Source organism: Phoca vitulina, unplaced genomic scaffold, assembly GCF_004348235.1.
Source record: "Phoca vitulina isolate PV1807 unplaced genomic scaffold, GSC_HSeal_1.0 scaffold45, whole genome shotgun sequence".
Lineage (NCBI taxonomy): Eukaryota > Metazoa > Chordata > Mammalia > Carnivora > Phocidae > Phoca > Phoca vitulina.
The window spans coordinates 3,901,590-3,922,123 of record NW_022589748.1 but is presented as its reverse complement, the minus strand read 5'-3'; the positions used below and the strand labels follow the sequence as shown (position 1 = coordinate 3,922,123).

Genomic DNA, 20,534 nt, shown 5'->3' with positions numbered 1-20,534 from the left:
AAAAAAAAAGTTTGGTTTGTTGTTTTTGTTTTGTTTTGTTTTTCTTAATAACTCAAATTGGGAAGGATTACAAAAGAAAGGAACAGGATACTGAGATAGAATCTGCAAGGGAGGAGGACAATCATTTTAGGAAGGATGGCCCAGAAAGACTTCCCGGAAGAGATGGACACCCAAGATGAGGCCTGACGGATGAAAAGGAGAGCGAAGACAGGCATTCCAGGCAAGGTCGGCTTGTGTCAAGGCCCTCTGGCTACAAGAGGAGGCCGGCTCCAGGAAGTGACTGCAGGGGGCCTGCACAGCTGGACGCCAAGCCCAGCAAGGAAGGGCAGGGAGGCCACAGGAAGTGTCACCTGTGATAGCTCGTTTCTGGAATGGCACCGGGAAACTGTTAACCGTGGTTATCTCCAGCAAGTGGGGCTTTCACTTTTCACCCTACAGCTCACAGCTCCCTAGTGCACCATCCCCGGGGGGAAGGGCCCACTACCTGTTTGCCCGTCAGCGCCCCAGCCACAAGAGTAGACTTCTCCTTTGTCCGTCAGGAACAGGCTATGGTCCTGGCCACAAACCACCTGTCAGACAAACAGCGGTGAGGCTGAAGAGAAATCCTTGGAAGCCCAGTGTCCTGGTCGATCGATGGACCCAAAGCTCCCCACATTCCCTACCACTCCCGAGCGGCGAGCCAGCTGGGCCCAACAGGCTGCCCCGCACAGCCTCCACATCTTATTCTTGCTCAGTCCCCTCCTCCATAAGCCTCACTCCTCCCCGTTCCCCTCCTCAGCCTCCCTACTGGCCTCCGATCTTTGTCACTAGCTCCCCATCTTCCCTTCGAAGCCCTTAGGCTGTCCCCTCCTTCTACCATAACACCTTTCCTACCACCCAGCCCTGGTCTATCTGATACACACCTCTGCCATCTCCCACGATGCCTTCTCCCCCTCCCACTCCACCCCTGGGAGACTTAACAATTTTCCTTCTGTGCTCTCAGGGCCCTTCCTGTAAGCATCCACTTATGTATTTAAGTATTTATTGTAAGTACTGACCATGTGCCAGGTTCTGCACCGAGCAAGATATGGATAGCCTGGGACACACACAGCTAGCTTAACCTGTGCCCCCCCTTAGAGTGTTAGCCCCCCAAACCTTATTAAACTCTGTACCCCCATAACCTAGTGGAAACCAATACCCTCCTGACCTACAGGAGGCAGGCAAAAATTTTTACTAAAATAATTTATTGAGATAATTGCCCTAACCAATTTGCCATCATCCCACCCACCCCCCACCTTTCACCCCTGCAAAGGCATCCCCAAGGACTAGATGAGTGGCTCTCAGCATGTGCCTCTTACCTGGACCACCTGCCCATCGAAGTCCTGCATTCTGTTGACTTTGTGACTTTCGCTGAAGCCAGGAGCAATTTAGGGAGAAGCAAGAGATATGGTCAAGGTAAAAGCACTGTGTGGTTCTGCCCCCGCCCATCACCCCTAACTGACGGACCCCACATGCACACAGTAACTGTTAGGGAAACTCCCAAAGTCAAATATAGGGCAGAGGTAGGCCTAGGCATGAGAGCAAAACAAAACAACAACCCTTTGGTGATTTTTTTTTTTTTTAAAATAGGCTCCATGCCCAATGTGGGACTCAAACTCACAACCCCAAGATCAAGAGTCGCATGCTCTACGGACTGAGCCAACCAGGTGCCCCCCCACCGCCTCGGGTGATTTTTTTTTTTAAGATTTTATTTATTTATTTGTCAGAGAGAGAGAGAGTGCACAAGCAGGGGGAGCGGCAGAGGGAGAAGCAGGTTCCCACTGAGCAGGGAGCCCGATGTGGGGCTTGATCCCAGGACCCTGGGATCATGACCTGAGCCAAAGGCAGATGCTTAACAGACCGAGCCATCCAGGTGTCCCCCACCTTTGGTGATTTTAATATGCTGTCAGAGGTGAGACTTGTATTTAGACCCAACAGCATAATGTGAGGAAGGAGAGAGGAATTTTTTTAAAGACCAAAATAAATAAGGGTCTGGCTCAATGGGTAGAGCGTGCGACTCTTGATTTCGGGGCTGTGAGTTTGAGCCCCACGTTGGCTGTAGAGATTACTTAAAAATAAAATCTTGGGGGGCGCCTGGGTGGCTCAGTCGTTAAGCGTCTGCCTTCGGCTCAGGTCATGATCCCAGGGTCCTGGGATCGAGTCCCACATCGGGCTCCCTGCTCAGCGGGCAGCCTGCTTCTCCCTCTCCCACTCCCCCTGCTTGTGTTCCTGCTCTCGCTGTCTCTCTGTCAAATAAATAAATAAAATCTTTAAAAAAAATAAAAATAAAAATAAAAATAAAATAAAATCTTGGGGAAAAAAAAAGACTGAAATAAATAAGAATGGAACAGAGAAGAATTTTTAAAGTTAATCAAATTGGTAAAAATAAAAAACTAATTCAAAAAAAGTTCTACGCACCACAATCAACACCCGACCTCCCTCCCTTCCACCAAGCTACCATATGGAGCTCAACCCGCAATGGAACAATACCCTCCACAGCTTTCCAGTGACTTCTCACCACCCCTCTCAAGCAGGGGGAAGAGTGCCATTTCCTGCTCTGTGGGTCTATCACTTAGTAACCACACGAGAAATGTTAAATGCTTAACACGATTTGGGGAAGTCCTTTGGGGAACTCACCTGTAAATTTCATTTTCGACCACGTTTCTTCCGCACTGCCCGTAAGAATTGTTTCCCATGCTGAAGACTGAAGAGTAACACCACCAGTGAAATCAGCTCTGCAGGTTCATGGGATCCCAGAATGTGAGGCCTTGCAAGGGGGTCTCAGAAGTGGTCTTAGTCCAACCACTCACCCTAAGCGCCCGGTTTCCCTGACACCCCCAGCCTTTGCAGACATGCCCACAGGCGTGCTGGGGCCTGGCCCTGCAGCAACAGCCTGGGCCACCTTGATGGTCCCCTCTGCCTTCCCCTGCAGGTCCTCGTTCCACCTCTCACAAATGCCACGTTCCGAGGCAAGCACCCCCTGGGGAAGGCCCCAGCACCCCCACTCCCTGGACCTGTCACCAGAGGGCAAGTTGCCTTCCATGCCTCTCTTTTTTTTTTTTTTTTAAAGATTTTATTTATTTATTTGACAGAGAGAGACACAGCGAGAGAGGGAACACAAGCAGGGGCAGAGGGAGAGGGAGAAGCAGCTTCCCGCCGAGCAGGGAGCCCGATGTGGGGCTCAATCCCAGGACCCTGGGATCATGACCTGAGCCGAAGGCAGACGCTTAACGACTGAGCCACCCAGGCGCCCTGCCAAAGCTGCTCTTGAAAGAGTTCCTGAACACCACCTTTGCCTTTTCCCACAAAGCACACTTAGCCAGAAAATGAAATTGGAAACATTTAGTCAAGAGGGCCTTTCCCTGGAAACAATCACTCTTCGGGAGAGTCCATGTTATGTGGACTCTGAAAGCCCAACAGCTGAAAAAGTGCTAGCAAACAGGCTCCTTTCGGTACAACACAAAACACCGTCTACACGCTCAGCCCGGCTCAGTGACTTCACGGCAAAGCAAGCAGGTGGGAGGCCTTGCTAAGGCGACCTGGTGCGCACTGTCACATTTATAAATACCTGAGGTTTTCGAAGAATCGCAGAGAGCAGAGAACATAAAAGAGCTGGCAGGATCTGCCCAATGTGGTGATCTTGAGCCATCCTCCCGATTTGCTCGGGAAATGCCAGGAGCCTCACTAACTACATGTGGTTCCACCAAACGAGCCAGTTTCAAGCCAAGGCCAAGGGGTCCCCCCCCACCCTCCATGAACCTGGAACAGGCCAACTCACCTCCTTCACGGTCTGTCAGGATGAGAGAGTGGGCTCTGCCGCAGGAGACCTGCAGCACCTGGGTCTCCTGAGGTCTGTCCAGAGGCAGTGGGACGGGCGAGGGCTCCAGAACATACTCGTATCCCCTGGCTGAAAGAACGCGCAGGTTCACGGCGCGTCACACGGACGGAGAGTCACAGCATCATGCTGTCTGACCCCCACACCGCCCCACAGTCACAGATCAGAGTGACTCATCAAGGCACATAAGCTAGTGGCAGAGCTAAGACGAGAGCCCCAGGCCCCAGGTCCGGACCCGCTGCACCCCACTGGCTCCAATGAGCCTTCCCATGTCAGTTAACACCATTTGCATCTAAGGAGAATGAAGGCATTTTCCTCCTGTAAGACCCACTAACCGGTAACGATACCGCTTGTATTAAAAAGTGGGGAAAAGAATATGTAGAAGCATCTGCTTGCATATGTATTACATCTCTCCAGAAGGAGAAACTGGAAACTGTTAACACAGGTTGTCTTCAGGGAGAAAAACTGTGCGGCTGGGAGGACAGAGGCAGAAAGCAGCCTTTTCACCACATACTCTACTGTACCTGTAGGATTCTGAAGTACGCAAATAAGCTCTCTAGTCAAAAAAGAAAATTTTAGGGGCGCCTGGCTGGCTCGGTCGGTAGAGCATGAGACTCTTGATCTCAGGCTCGTGAGCTCGAGCCCCATGTTGAATATAGAGATTACTTTGAAAATAAAATAAAATCTCTAAAATTAAACTTTTCTTAATTAATTTGTTAATTAATTACAGTAAGCTCTACACCCAACGTGGGGCTCAAACTCATGACCCTGAGATCCTAGAGTTGCACACTCTACCAACTGAGCCACCCAAGCGCCCCTGAAAATTTTCATTTTTAAATAAGGGGAAAGTTTCTTAGAAGTCACTCTACAGACAATGTTGTTAGCGTACACATCTCCTATTACTATCTGCGTAGACCCCTAAGGGCCTGGGAAGCAATAAATATGTATCATTTAAGGGGAACCTGGCTGTAAATACAGCTATCAGGAGTTTAAACAGAACCACAGCAAACTCCAGACTGGAGAATTCTATAGGATAAACAGTGTGATTTTTTTTTTTTAGTTTTTTAAAGATTTTATCTTTAAGTAATCTCTACACCCACTGTAGGGCTCGAACCCACAACCCCGAAATCAAGAGTTGCACACTTCACCAACTGAACCAGCCAGGCGTCCCTCGTCTTTTTTTTCCTTTTAAAAAAAAAAAAAAAAAAGTAAGCCTTTATTTCTTTGTTTCACAAATACAGTTGGCTGAGTTGGTTGCCAATATAATTTTTTCAGTAAATAAGCTTCAAGAAAAAAAAGATTAAATAGACTTAAAAGACTTTTAAAAGTCTTACCAACTGGGGTGCCTGGCTGGCCCAGTCAGTAGAGCATGGGACTCCTGATCTCAGGGTCCTGAGTTCAAGCCCCACGTTGGGTGAGGAACCTACTTTGAAAAAAATAAAAAATAAAGGGGTGCCTGGGTGGCTCAGTCATTGGGCGTCTGCCTTTGGCTCAGGTCACGATCCCAGGGTCCTGGGATCGAGCCCCGCATCGGGCTCCCTGCTCCGCAGGAGGCCTGCTTCTCCCTTTCCCATTCCCCCTGCTTGTGTTCCCTCTCTCACTGTGTCTCTCTCTGTCAAATAAATAAAATCTTAAAAAATAATAATAATAAATAAGTAAAATAAAAATAAAAATTTTATCAACTGATTGCAACGTCTGGACCTTATCTGGATACTGATTCAAATGAATTTTTAAAAAATAAAATAAAAATCTAGGGCACCTGGGTGGCTCAGTTGGTTATGCAACTGCCTTCGGCTCAGGTCATGATCCCAGGATCCTGGGATCGAGTCCCGCGTCGGGCTCCCTGCTCGGCAGGGAGTCTGCTTTTCCCTCTGACCCTCCTCCCCCTCATGCTGTCTCTCATTCTCTCTGTCTCAAAAAAATAAAAAATCTTAAATAAAATAAAATAAAAAATAAATAAAAATAAAATAAAATAAAAATCTAATGACATTTATGAGATAACTGACAATTTGACCACTGACTGGATATTGGGTAACATAAAGGGATTATATTGTTCATTATTTTTAGGTGTGAAAATGATGTTGCATTTACTTTTTTTTTAAGGTCCTTATTTTTTTTTTTAATTTTATTTATTTATTTGAGAGAGAAAGAGCACAAGTAGGCAGAGCGGCAGGCAGAGGGAGAGGGAGAAGCAGGCTCCCCGCGGAGCAGAGAGCCTGATTCAGACTCGATCCCAGGACCCTGGGGCCATGACCTGAGCCAAAGGCAGACGCTTAACCAACTGAGCCACCCAAGCGCCCCAAGGTCCTTATTTTTTTTTTTTAGATACGTACTGAAATATTTACTAATGAAATTAATAATGCTGGGAGTTGCTTAAAATTATTGAGGGGAAGGTACAGGAAATGAACAAAACCAAACTAGCTGAGTTGGTAACTGACCCTGGCATGCCTTACACGACTCTGTCCATTTCTGTGTATGCCTAAACGTCCTCCCAATGAAAGGGATAACAAATGCAATGTGGCATCTTACAGCTAAAAGAGACTTCAGTACTGACTTATAAAAGAATTTTGAGAGCTTGTTTGGAGGTTCTCGCCGGGGAGCACAGCTACTCGTATACCCTTGACCAAAGAACGGTCCTCCTCTATAGGGCGAGGTCGGCAGAAAATACACACTGATCAAAACTGTGCAAAAATGTACTTGCATATGAATAAGGAAACAAGAAAAAAATGAAAAGGTTTATCCAGACAGTAAAGGTATGTCCAGTACAGCCATCCCCCCGATCCATGTGGGATACATTCCAAGATCCCCAATGGACGCCTGAAACTACAGATAGTACCAAACCCCATATACACTACATTTTTTCTTTTGCGCATCTATCTATGATAAAGTTTAATTTATAAATCAGGCGAGGTGCCTGGGTGGCTTGGACAGTTAAGCATCCAACTCTCGATTTCAGTTTGGGTCATGATCTCAGAGTCCTGGGATCGTGCCCCACATCAAGCTCCATGCTCAGTGCGGAGTCTGCTTTGGGGTTTTCTCTCTCCCTCTCCCTCTGCGCACACACACACACACACACACACTCTCCCTCTCTCTCAAACAAATAAATAAATAACATCTTTTAAAAAAGTTTTTAAGTCAGGCACAATAAGAGCAACATTTTTACTTATCAGCAAAGGCTCTTTTGCCTAAAGGTTTAGTGTTATTACCAAAGAGGCTGACAAACAATCTATTCCAGATGGTCCCAAATAACATCCGTGTAAGACTCCCATCTCTTCTGTTCTGCTAGTCTGGTTTATGTCACCATATTCTTGAAAACAAAAGGGAACTCCTTCCTACCAACCACAGCACAGAGAAGCCAGCCGCAGCACACTCACTTTTATCTTTGCGGCTCCTCTGAAATCCAAGCTGGGAATCTTTGTTGAGCCCCATACCCCAAACTTTCGTCACATCCTTAGTTTGAGAGGATAGCAGTGTGAATCCATAGCCACAGGCAACAGATGAAATCTGAAAAAGAGTTCCCATAAAGCATGAATTGATTTGTGATATCCAGTTTTCTCCGCAATAAATGACAGGCTGTTTGCCCAATCAAAGAACACATAGTATTGGGGCACCCGGGTGGCTCAGTCAGTTAAGCATCTGCTTTTGGCTCAGGTCATGATCCCAGGATCCTGGGATCGAGCCCTGCGTCAGGCTCCCTGCTCAGCAGGGAGTCTGCTTCTCCCTCTCTCTCTCTTCCCCTCTCCCCACTTGTGTGTGTGCACGCACACACTGTCTCTCTCTCTCTCTCCCCCTCAAATAAATAAAATCTAAAAAAAAAAAAAAACTGGACAAACCTAAAAAAAAAAAAAAAAAACATTTCGGGGATGGAGAAATCAAAGGCAAATAAACCGAGAAAAGTTTATTTGTAAAAGACTGCTAGAACTTCAGGTAACAGGGAGGGGCGCCTGGCTGGCTCAGTCGGAAGAGCTTGCAACTCTTAATCTCGGGGTTGTGAGTTCGAGCCCCACGTTGTGTGCAGAGACTACTTAAATAAATGAAACTTAAAAAAAAAAAGAGGGAAGAAGAAGAAGAAACAAGAACTTCAGGCAACAACAGCAGGAATCTGCAGACTTCCCGTCTGGGGTGCTCCATCAACTCCAACTCAGTCAGCACATATGTTTTTTGTGGGGTTTTGGGGTTTGTTTGGTTTTTTTTTTTTAAGATTTTGTTTATTTATTTGTCAGAGAGAGAGAGAGCACAAGCAGGGGAAGCAGCAGACAGAGGGAGAAACAGGCTTCCCGAGGAGCAGGGAGCCCGGTGCGGAACTCGATCCCAGGACTCTGAGATCATGACCTGAGCCGAAGGCAGACGCTTAAACAACTGGGCCACCCAAGCGTCCCAAGCACATATGTTTTAAAAGGCAGGGTTGACCATGAAAACCATCAACTTTGTTGCCACTTACTTTGGGGTAGAAGGTGAAAACTCATGCCCATAGTGAACTCAGTAGGAAACAAACAAGGAAAATCCACAACTTGGCCATTCTGAGGTTATAATCCTGACCAGGGCAAGAGGAGAGGCAGACCAGGCAGCAGTGTAACGGAAAGCTCCTAGAAGTAAAATTGCCACAGAAGGCTCTGCACACATCCACGGCTGACTGGGGAACTCTGTGAGTGAACACGGGAGACCTGAGGACCCAGCACCAAGTAAAGCTGAAGGAGACTTGAGAACAGCATGATCTTTGAATGTGGTCCCCAACCTTTACGCAGAATCAAAGGCAGAAAGCAGAAACCTTATAAGCTTAAACCCAAATCATTGGCTGACCATAAAGGTATGCAGACAGAGGGCAACACTCAAGAAGCCAAGCTAAGGAAAGGGGTTGGTGGGGGGGGAACAACACAAATCAATAACTTGAACAAAGATATCAGTGGCCATGCACAGCATGGAAGTCTGATTCTATACGTGAAGTCCACAAAAGTTACTAAAAAAAAAAAAAGAAAAAAACCAACAAAAAAACCTCAAGGGAAAAATATGATTCCAAAACTATAAAATATCACCAAAAAGTTCAGTTTTCATAACTTTTTTTTTTTTAATTTTATTTATTTATTTTGACAGAGACACAGTGAGAGAGGGAACACAAGCAGAGGGAGTGGGAGAGGGAGAAGCAGGCTTCCCACTGAGCAGGGAGCCCGATGCGGGGCTCGATCCCAGGACCCTGGGATCATGACCTGAGCCGGAGGCAGACGCTTAACGACTGAGCCACCCAGGCGCCCCAAAAAGTCCAGTTTTCAACCAAAAAGTACAAGACATGCAAAGAAACAAGAAAGTGTGACCTACACTGAAGGGACAAAAGCAGCCAACAGAAACTGACATTAAGTGGACCCAGATGTTGGATTTATCAAAGACTTCAATAAACTATTGTTCAAAGAATATTTTTTTTAAAGATTTTATTTATTTATTTGACAGAGAGATACACAGTGAGAGCAGGAACACAAGCAGGGGGAGCGGGAGAGGGAGAAGCAGGCTTCCTGCAGAGCGGGGAGCCCGATGCAGGGCTTGATCCCAGGACCCCGGGATCATGACCTGAGCCGAGGGCAGATGCTTAACGACTGAGCCACCCAGGAGCCCCCAAAGAATATTTTTAAAACCATGTTTAGGAGGCGCCTGGATGGCTCAGTCGGTTAGGTGTCTGCCTTCAGCTCAGGTCATGATCCCAGGGTCCGGGGATCGAGTCCTGAGTTGGGCTCCCTGCTCAGCTGGGAGCCTGCTCCTCCCTCTGCCTGCTTCCTCCTCTGCCTGCCACTCCCCCTGCTTGTGCTCTCTCTCTGACAAATAAATAAAATCTTTAAAAATAAATAAATAAAATAAAATAAATAAAAAATAAAGCCATGTTTAAAAAACTCAAAGAAGGAATGCCTCGCTGGCTCAGTCCGTAGAGCATGCAACTCTTGATCTCAGGGTTGTGAGTTCAAGCCCCATGTTGGGGGCAGAGATTACTCAAAATAAATAATTAATAAAATCTTTAAAATATAAAATTTATAGAGACCTAAAGGAAAATATGATGACAATGTCTTCACAACTATGGAATTTGAATACAGAAATAAAAACATTAAAAAGCTAAATGGAATTTCTAGAGTTGTAAAATACAGTAACCAAAATAAAGAATTCACTAACAGGCTCAGAAGCAAATTTGAGATGACAGAAGAAAGAAGCAGTTAACCTGAAGAAATATCAACTGAGATTATTCATTCTGAAGATCAGGATAAAAAAAAAAAAGAACAGTGACTCAGAGACCTATGACCTATGAGACAATATCAAGTGTATCAACATCTATGTAATGAGAACCCCAGGAGGGCAAGAGAGAAAGGACAGAAAAAAATGCTTAAAATAATGACAGGAAACTTACCAAATTTTATGAAAAACATAAATCTACAGATCAAAGTTACTCAGCAAGTCACAGTTAAACTGTTAACAAGTCTATCGCCATACCAGCCTGAAGGCGCCGGATCTTGTCTATCTCGGAGGGAGAAAAATCTTGAAAGTATCAAAAGAAAATGGACTCATCAAGGACAAGGGAACAACAATAAGATTAATAGCTAAGTTCTTATCAGAAACAAGGGAGACCAGAAACCAGAATGACATATTCAAAGTGCTGAAAAGATAAAAACTGTCCACCAAGAATTAATTCTGTAAGCAGCGGGGCGCCTGGGTGGCTCCATCCTTAAGCGTCTGCCTTCCGCTCAGGTCATGATCCCAGGGTCCTGGCATCGAGCCCCGCGTCGGGCTCCCTGCTCAGCCAGGTGCCTGCTTCTCCCTCTCCCACTCCCCCTGCTTGTGTTCCTTCTCTCGCTGTGTCTGTCTCTCTGTCAAAATAAATAAAATCTTAAAAAAGAGAAAAAATTTATAATTCTGTAAGCAGCAAAGCTATCCTTAAATAAAGACCTTCCCGGGCGCCTGGGTGGCTCAGTTGGTTAAGCGACTGCCTTCGGCTCAGGTCATGATCCCAGGGTCCTGGGATCGAGTCCCACATCGGGCTCCCCCTTCTCTGTGGGGAGCCTGCTTCTCCCTCTCCCTCTGCCTCTGCCTGCCACTCCCCCCGCTTGTGCTCATTCTCTCTCTCTGTCAAATAAATAAATAAAATCTTTAAAAAAAAAAAAGAAAGAAAGAAAGAAAGACCTTCCCAAACAAAGAGAGAATTCAGCAAACCTGCCTTGACAAGTACTGAAGAAGTCCTTCAGGCTGAAAGGAAATGACAGGAAATGGTAACAAAAAAAGAAAAAAAAAAAATCAGAAGAAATGAAGAGCACCAGCTAAAGTAATTATAAAGGTAACTAGAAAACACTGCATGAATACCTTTTGTCTTTTTGTCTCTTAAATGATTCAAAAGACAACTGCATAAAATAATAACTATAAAGTTGTATTACTGGGCTTAAAATGTAAATATATATCACAATAACCCCACAAGGGAGAGAGGAGGAACTGGAGCTTTGTTGGAACAAAGTTGCTATAGTTTGTTTTTGTTTTTGTTTCCAGAATTAGGTCACTAATAACCTAACATAGACTGTGCTAAATTAAGATACATATTGTAATCCCAAGAAAAACCTCAAATATAGAGCAAAACACCCAACAAAGGAATTTAAAAGGTACCCCAAAATACCTATTTAACACAAAAGAAGGCAGCAAAGGATGAACAGAAAAACCAAAGACCTAAATAAATAAATAGCAAGATGGCAGATGTGATCCAACCATATCAGTAATTACATTAAAAGGACATGGATTGAGTGATATCAGTGAAAATGGTGGAGCAAAGAGAACACTGGCCAACGTCAGAATCATTTTTTTCAGAACTCCGGAAATCAACCAAAGACTTAAAACAATCTAGGGAATGTTTACTCGAGAAAAGCAGCTGAGTCTCAGTAAGAACAGCAAGCTTTGCAGCATTTCAACTTGACCTGTTCCCATCCACCTCTGCTCAGCTCTGCAGCAGCTCTGAAAGGCAACAGCTCACAACCACAGCGAAACCGGCAGTCTAGCAGCCACTGGAAGAGGCAGAAAGGGTGTGGAGGAACTTCAAAGCTCCATTCCCAGAGCATTCTCATCTGATCTGTCTGGTGGTTCCCGGGAAGACCCCATGCACAAGGCTCTATTTATTTGACCTGACCCAGATACCACGCAGGGCAAACAGCCTTTTTCCCCAGGGATATTTGTTGAAAACAATCAGCAGCTAACGATGAACACTGCAGCTGCCTGAGGTGGTGGACAGCAGTTGGAGCAAATAATAGGTCCACCAAGAAGTTACTAACTTGACCTGACATCAACTCCGCCCAGCAGAATACACATCCCTTTCAAGCACACATGGAACACTGTCCAGAGAAGACCATATGCTGGCCTATAAAACAAAGTCTCAATACATTTAAAAGGGCTGAAATTAAAGAAAGTATATTCTGTAACCACAACGAAATTAAAGTGTGACTGTGGTGACAACCCCGACTCCGGGGGTGACGTGCGAATGACGCCTGTCTGGGCCGACAGGGGCACGTTTCGGCCACTCGTTAAATGTGAGCAGCGCCCTAACGCCCTCCCCTCCCGGGCCTGCAGCCCGCTCGAGGGTCCTCCTCCCCGGCATTGGACCACCCAGCCTCCCAACTTCTCGCAGAGGGCCTCGGGGAGCAGTGGCGGAGGCCGGAGGGTGCGACGGAGGGACAGAGCCCCGGCCCGCACCTTCTGGTCCAGCTCCAGGCGGTAGGGCACGGGCTGGATCCTGCGGGGCGGCCGCGAGCCGGCGCGGTGCTTGGGCCCAGCGCTGGGCAGCACGAAGGTGGGCACGCCCAGCGCCCCGGAGAAGCTGAAGCCCCACACGAAGATGCGGTCGGCACGGGCAGCCCGCTCGCCCACGTACTGGAACACGGGTGCGTCCGCCTCGCGCAAGCTCCGCGAGCGCCCGGCCGCCGTCCGGTGCCCTCGCCCCGGCCTCAGCCCTGGGCCCGGCCCGCTCAGCTGCCGCCCCAGCCGAGCCCCGGCCACCAGCGCCGCCAGCGCCATCCTCCGCTCCACGCCTCAGCGCCTCCTGGACGCCGCCATCTTGGGTGACCCTTGACCCCACGCCCCGGCGGAAGAGCCGGAGGCCACGTCGACTACTGGCTGAAGGCAAAGGCGCCAAGGGCCGCCAATGGCTAGGGGCAGGCGGGGGGCGGGGCAGGGCGGAGCCGGGAAGCCGCGGGCCTGCGTGGGCGGGGGGCTGAGCTCCAGCGCGCTACCTGTCTCCCAGCTCAGCGGCCGGCCCAACGCCTCCCTTCCCCGCCCGCGCTCCTTGCGGAGGGTCTTCCAGGCTCCCGCGGGCGCGGGGCGCTTTCGTTCCGAAGGCCCTTTGCTGCTTGTCAATCAGCAGAGGTAAAACTTAGGGGTGGCCCGCTCTGCGCGGCCTCCATGGGGTGCTCTCCCCCGTCCCGGTTTACCCTCCTTGCCACGGCCCCTCGTCATTTCTTAGCTGGCCTTGTCTCAGCCTTTCCATCCGCTTCCAGGCCACTCAGTCGTGCCCCAGCCACAGCGCGCTGGAGTGCAGCTCTGCAGGTGCATCCGCTGCCCCCGACCCTGCAGGGAAGCCCTGCTACCTTCCGCAGTGCATCCTCCTCCTCAGCTCAACTCGCCCCGCTAGCCGCGCACTGCACTGGAGTCAGATGGCTTTCCTTGTAATTTCCGAATCCCGGAGCTGGTTCAGGCCTGCCTATTTAGCACACAGGGCTTCGAATGTCCTTCCCGCTGCCCTCCTCCCTGCAGGTGTCTAGCCGACTCCTAGTCATCTTCTGAGATCCAGCACTAATTTTGAAGTTCCGAGAAGGCAGGAACTGACGGGGAGTCTGGGGACCTGGGTCTAGTCCTGGCTCTGCTACTGACTTGATAAGTGGCTTTGGCAAGTTGTCGCCTTTCTCTGGATCGCACCTCTAAAGTGAGGAGGTTAAGGGGGGGAAAAGTGAAATGAATTTTTTTAAATAAATGAGAGAGATGTGAGATGTTTGCACTTTATGACCTGATCTCCTGCAGCCCATTATGATCCATAATAGACGTTACCAAATACTAGTCCCAAATGCTGAGGACAGACTTCTCTGAAACTAGGCTCCCCAGAGGATGGTAGGGTTCCAGAACGGCAGAGCCAGGTGGCTGGACTTGGTAGCAAGGGCAGGGTGGCAGCCATAGTCCCCTGACACCAGCGATCTATGGCTTGGCTATCTGACCACGGTATTCCAAGGGATGAGGTATAAGTGCTTCCTTGATGTGTATGACCAGAAAAAAAATCTGACCTAGTTCTCAGACCAGAATTCAGCAACTGTAGAGGAGGCAGAATCCACTTGAGGGACCCTGCAGAGCCAGCACAAATAGAGGCAATAAATATTCTAGTCACTTCCCAAAGGAATTTGTGGTTATTTACCAGAGTTCCTATACACTGGAGAAATGAGAATAAGCAGATCTTCCAAGAGCTTGATAAAGGCTCTGGGATGACAGTGACCCAGGGGACCTGAAACACTGGCAAGGACCCCAGTTAGACTGGGAGTTTAGGGAGCCAGCACAGGCTGTCTGTGGGTCAGTGTGTCCATGTACCGACCCTGTGGAAATGTCCCAGGTTCCTGAGTCCAGAATTGGGACAAACATGCTTAGCAACTCATATTGGTTCCCTCCTCCTGTCCTGACCCAGCCAGTATTAAATCAGAAGACATACTGCATCCCAGGCGGAATTGCAGACCTGAGTGCCATCTTCAGAAATGCAGAGGATGAAAAAAAAAAAAAAGAAAGAAATGCAGAGGATGCAAGGGTGCTGGTTCCCATCATTATCGCATTCAGTTCACTTGCTTGGCTCCTGCAAAACCCAGACGGATTATGGCCGATAATGGTAATAAACTATGTAAACTTAGCCAAGGGCATAGCCCAATCATAGCTGCTGTGTTGGGGGGAGGGTTTTACTAGAACAGATCAACACAGCTAAGGAACTTACGATGGGATATCATCTGGTGGATGGGTTCTTTTCGATTCCAGTGGTAAAGAGGCTCAAAGGTAGTTTGGCTCTATATAGGAAGGACAGTATTATTCATTAACTCTCCCTGACCTTTGGCTCCTGGTACCTCCCAAATTAAGTACCTGTGTACAAGATCTTGTCTCCAGCTCTGCTTTTATTTATAAATCAGAGGCTCCTGGGTGGCTCGGTCTGTTAAGCATCAGACTCTTGATTTTGGCTCAGGTCATGATCTCAGGGTTATGAGACCGAGCCCCATGCCAAACTCTGTGCTGGGCGTGGAGGCTGCTTGGGATTCTCTCTCTCTTCTCCCTCCACCCCTCCCTGCTCATGCTCTCTCTCTTAAAGAAAAAAAATCTAAAACATGTATTGGTAAAGAAGAATTACGTAAATGCCATCACATTAGTGAGGGTTCTCCAGAGAAACAGAACTGATAGGAGAAATAGAGTCCCATGATCGGTCTGCAAGCTGGACACTCAGGAAAGGCAGAGTATACTTCTAGTCAGTGCAAAGGTCTGAGAACCAGGAACAACAATGGTGTAAGTCCAAGACTGATGTCCCAGCTCAAACAGCCAGGCAGAGAGAGAATTCAACCTTCCTCTGCCTTTTTTGTTCTATTCTGGCCCTCGGTGGGTTGTACATGGCCTACACACATTGGAGAACGCAATCTTTATCCAGTATGCCAATTCAAATTCTGATATCTTCCAGAAACACCTTCACAGACACACTCAGAAATAATATTTAACCACCTCTTTGGGCATCCTGTAGCCCAGTCGAGTTGACATATCTACCAGCATAACTAACTAACTGGTAACTAATAACTAATTATTAATATCGTTATGGGATGTTTATCTATTCATGAAATGTGTATCCAGTTTTCAACTGTTCTTGCATAAACATGGCTTTCCTTTGATCTGAATTCATGGCCTCTCTGATTTTTTGGTTTTAAGGATCAGCTCTTTATAAACTGGCAATGATGGTAGATAGGCTTTTTAAAAATCTTCACTTGTCAGAATGTTTGTCAGAAAAAATTGAGGGGTGCCTGGCTGGCTCAGTCAGAAGAGTGTGAAACTCGATCTCGGGGTCGTGAGTTCAAGTCCCACATGGAGTGTAAAGATTACTTAAATAAATTTAAAAAATTTTTTTAAAAGAATTTAAAAATCGATAACCCTATGTAGGTCTCTTGAATTTATTTACTTATTTTTTAAAGATTTTGTGTTTTTAAGTAATTTCCACACCCAATGTGGGGTTTGAACCCACAACCCCGAGATCAAGAGTCACACGATCCACCAGCTGAGCCAGCCAGGTGCCCCTGGTCTCTTGAATTTATCAAATATTTGACTTTTAACAGATCCAAAAGACAGAACCATTGGTTGGAGATTTAGGGGACAAAGGGTACAGTGATAGAATCTGCAATGTGAAACACAGCCACTAGGTGGCGATGCTTGCCCATCAATTTTGTGTCTTGTTCATCAAGAAATAGGATAAAATAGACTAAAAGTCGGTTTTGGCCAATGAAGAGCTGGGTTTGTAGTGACAACTGGGCTTTTATATTTTACTGTCAAAACCTGGTTGTTTTATATACTGGTTGTATGCTGGCTAATACTTGCGTTTTTGTCCATATTGTTGCTTCGTAAAGATAGTCCCACAGCAAAATACCAGCTCCCCTGGAGTATTAAAATATCTGCTCTCGTTAACCAAGCTCAATTTTCCCCCCACCTGTAATGACATTTTCCTGCAGGCATTCTAATTTCTTTGTTACATTGGGATAGCTAAAATTCTCTGGTCCGGGAAAGAATGAACTTAACTAGTCTTAATGTATTTTAATTATTATTATTAAACGTTTAGTTATACAATTAATATATGCTGAAGTGCCTTTGTAAAAAAAAAAAAAACTTTTAGTGTTCTATATGGATAAAGGGAAAGGCTCCTTTAACCACAGCCCCACATATATCGGTTGCCGTAGAAAAAACATTTACAAATTTTTATTGTGTGTGTGTTTAAAGAAAACTATGTATCTCATTCTACAACCTCCTCTTTTCACTCAAAACTCTATTGGAAACACTTTCATAGCAATTTGTTTGCACTTAGCCCATTCTTTTTCACTCTTGCATATTAGTATGAGTAAGTCTTGTTGGACCATTCTTTTGGTAGACGTTTGGGTTGTTTCCCCTTTTTTGCTATTAAAGTATTACAATGAGTGTTCTTGTACATGTTTCCTTTGGCACCTGTGTGATGGCATCTCTTGGGTAGATACAGATAAACAGAACTGCCAGGTCATAGAAAATGCTCATTTTATTATTTTTTTATTTTTATTTTTAAATTTTTTTAGATTTTATTTATTTATTTGAGAGAGAGAGAGAGAACAAGCAGGGGGAGCTGCAGAGGGTGAGGGAGAAGCAGGCTCCCCGCTGAGCAGGGAGCCTGACGAAGGACCTGGTCCCAGGACCCTGAGATCATGACCTGAGCTGAAGTCAGCTGCTTAACTGACTGAGCCACCCAGGTGCTCCTGATACAAACTTTTGAAATGTTTGTCAATCTGATACCTAAAGCATACCTCTTGTTTTTTTGTTTTTTTTTTTTTCTGTTTCTATAATCTCTTGGGAAGGTAGAACACCTTATGGTTATTGGCATTGCATGTTTCCTCTACCAAGAATTATTTGGCTACTCATATCCTTGGCCATATTTCTATTGAACTGACTGTTATTAATTTATAGGAGTACTTGATATAATCTGTGTGGAAACCTTCTGTTATGTGTTGAACTATTTTCTCTTTTCTTTTTACTTAATTTATGGTGTCCTTTTCCCTACAAAATTTTATTTTAATGAGGTCAGCATTAATCTTTTTTTTTTTTTTTAAGAGAGAGAGCACGTGAGGGGAGTGGAGGGGCAGAGGGAGAGAGAGAATCCTAAGCAGACTCCATGCTGACACAGGACTCGATCTCACCACCCTGAGACCATGATCTGAGCTGAAATCAAGAGTCGGATGCTTAACGAAATGAGCCATCCAGGCGCCCTAGTCAATGTTAATCTTATCCACTAGAGCTTTCCTTTTCCTTCTTGCTTAGTAAGACTACCCATTATACAAGATATAAAGGTGTTCTATAATATTTGTAAAACACTAAATCTAATACTGCACTTTTATTTTTTATATTTAGATATGGAGTTGATTTTTATGAGTGGTATGATTGCATATTTATTAGTATTTTATAAGATATATGATTGTCCCCAAATAATTAACTGGCTATAACAGACTTTGATTTTAAAATGTCATTTATAACATGATGGGTTTCTGTATATGTGTCAATTCTGGAGTCTGTTCCTTCTGATCTATTCTTGAGCTAACTGCTACAGCTTTGTATCATGCTCTGATTTTTATTCAATCAGGTCTTCTTTGTTCTTTTATAAAATTGCCTTTGCTACTCATAACATTTACTTCTATATAAATTTTAAAGTCATCTTGTCAATTGAATGGAAGATCCCACTGGGATTTTTATTGGAACTGCATTAAGTTGATGACCTAATTGAGATAAATTAATAAATGACATTTTACAATCTTGAGTCTTCCCATATCACATAAATGTGGTGTACTCTGATATTATTATCTGCTTGAATGAATTCAGCCCCCTGCTTGTAGATGAATTCTTCTATCGGTTTTCTGAGAACAGGATCTTCCAAATTTTTAGGGCAATAATCTCCAAATTATTTTGATTACACATCCATATGGGTAAACTTTGTGAGCATGAAAAAATATGTATACAATATTTACACTCATTATTATACTAATATGTACTTTATAAAATATACAAAGATATTTAAATAATGTGATAAGATTAAGTAAACAATAATTTTTAAATGAATGTCCTATTTTGTTTTTTAAACCATTTGCTGTGCCCCGAGAGAGAGAAACTTAAGTAGGCTTGATCTCATGACCCTGAGATCATGACCTGAGCCGAAATCAAGAGTCAGACTCTTAACCGACTGAGCCACCCAGGCGCCCCTCATTTTTATTTTATTTATTTATTTTCTTAAGTAATCTCTATGCCCAAAATGGGGCATGAACTCATGACCCTAAGATCAAGAGTCAGATGCTCTACCAACTGAGCCAGTCAGCCTCCCCAGTTCATTCACTTTTTAATGCTGAGTACTATTCCGTTATATGGAATACCCCAATTTGTTCCTTGATTCACCTGTTGATTGACATTTGCCTTGTTTCCTGCATTCGGATGTTATGAATAAAGCTGCTATGAACATTTGCATACACATTTTTGTATTCTCATATATTCCTTTTATCGTGGGTAAATTCTTGTGAGTGGCATGGCTACATCATATAGAGGCGAATTCCTACCTTTAAAAGAATGTTTGATTATGGTAAAATATACATAACATAAAATGTATCATCTTCACAATTTTTAAGTGTACAGTTCAGTGGAGTGAATTGCATTCACAGTGTTGGGCAACCATCACCACCTCTATTTAGGAAACTATTTCATGACCCCTAACACTGTTACAATAAAGCTAACTTTTATAACTGCCCATGTATTTACTTTTTCTGAGATCTTTATTTCTCCATATTGCTTCAAGTCTGATACCTTTTCATTTCAGCTTATAGGACTCATTTAAACATTTCTTGCAGAGCAGGAGTAACCACTCAATAGGCACAGCCTTTTGTAACATGATTTGTAACTCTGTACCTTCTTTTCTACATGATTTAAGAGAGCAATGGATTTATTTATTTATTTAAAGTAGGCTCCGTGGCCAAATTGGGGCTTGAACTCACACCCCCGAGATTAAGAGTCACGGCCCTCCCAACTGAGCCAGCCAGGTGCCCCAAGAGTAATGCATTTAAAAGAATTATGAGTTTGTGTATCTGGGCACACAATGTATAAAGATGTAATTTTTGTGACATCGACAGTCAAAAGGGTGGGGAGAGAGCTACAAAAGAGCAGAGTTTTCATATGTCATTGAAGTTAAGCAGGTATAAATTCAAATTGGAGTGTTATAATTTAAGGATGTTAAATGGCAATCCTCATGGCAACCGCAAAGAAGGTAGCTATAGAATATACACAAAAGGAAATGAGAAAGGAATTTAAACATCTCACTCTAAAAAAGCAACAAAACACAAAAGAAGACTGTAATGCAGGAAATGAGGGACAAAAAAGCTGTAAGGCATATAGAAAACAGTGTAATGACAGAAGTAAGCCCCTCCTTATCAGTAAGTACTTCATTTTTTTAAGTAATCTCTACACCCAACATGGGGCTTGAACTCACAATTCCAAGATCAAGAGTCCCACGCTCTTCCCACAGAGCCAGCCAGCCACCCCGCCGCTGGCATATTTGTATCAGGTGAGAGGGTGAATCCAATCCTTGTGACTTCACCTTGGCCAGAAGCATAAGTCAGGACCTTTACTTTTCTTCTGAGATGGAAAGTTATAAGACAGTTTTGAGCAGAGGAATAAAATTAATTACGGCTACAGAATTTTTCCAGTTGCTGTATTAAGAATAGTCTGAAGAGTGGCTCAGTCGGTTGAGTGTCCTCTTGATTTTTGGGTCAGGTCATGATCTCAGTGTCGTGAGATCCAGGCGCACATCGGGCTCCACCCTGAGTGTGGAGTCTGCTTAAGATTCTCTCTCTCTCTCTCCCTCTGCCCCTCCCCAACTCACGCTCTCCCTCTCTTAAAAAAGAAAAGAATAGTCTGA

The 20,534-nt window shown here is 45.1% G+C and overlaps 1 protein-coding gene across 4 annotated transcripts in view; it reads right to left on the bottom strand.

Moving 5' to 3' along the window:
* RCC1L (RCC1 like) overlaps positions 1 to 13,802 on the bottom strand; it is a 28,246-nt gene extending 14,444 nt beyond the window's left edge. For 3 of the 4 annotated variants that reach the window (XM_032431151.1, XM_032431152.1, XM_032431153.1), the window contains exons 1-6: positions 12,551 to 12,907; positions 7,228 to 7,357; positions 3,797 to 3,925; positions 2,656 to 2,722; positions 1,338 to 1,389; positions 485 to 569 (exon numbers count right to left, since the gene is read on the bottom strand). In XM_032431151.1, the coding sequence (XP_032287042.1) occupies positions 485 to 569; positions 1,338 to 1,389; positions 2,656 to 2,722; positions 3,797 to 3,925; positions 7,228 to 7,357; positions 12,551 to 12,871 (784 nt within the window). In that variant the 5' untranslated portion in view covers positions 12,872 to 12,907. Of the gene's footprint in view, positions 1 to 484; positions 570 to 1,337; positions 1,390 to 2,655; positions 2,723 to 3,796; positions 3,926 to 7,227; positions 7,358 to 12,550; positions 12,908 to 13,440 lie in introns of those variants that run through there. The other variant, XM_032431154.1, reaches the window with a different exon arrangement.
* Positions 13,803 to 20,534: the final 6,732 nt, after the last annotated feature.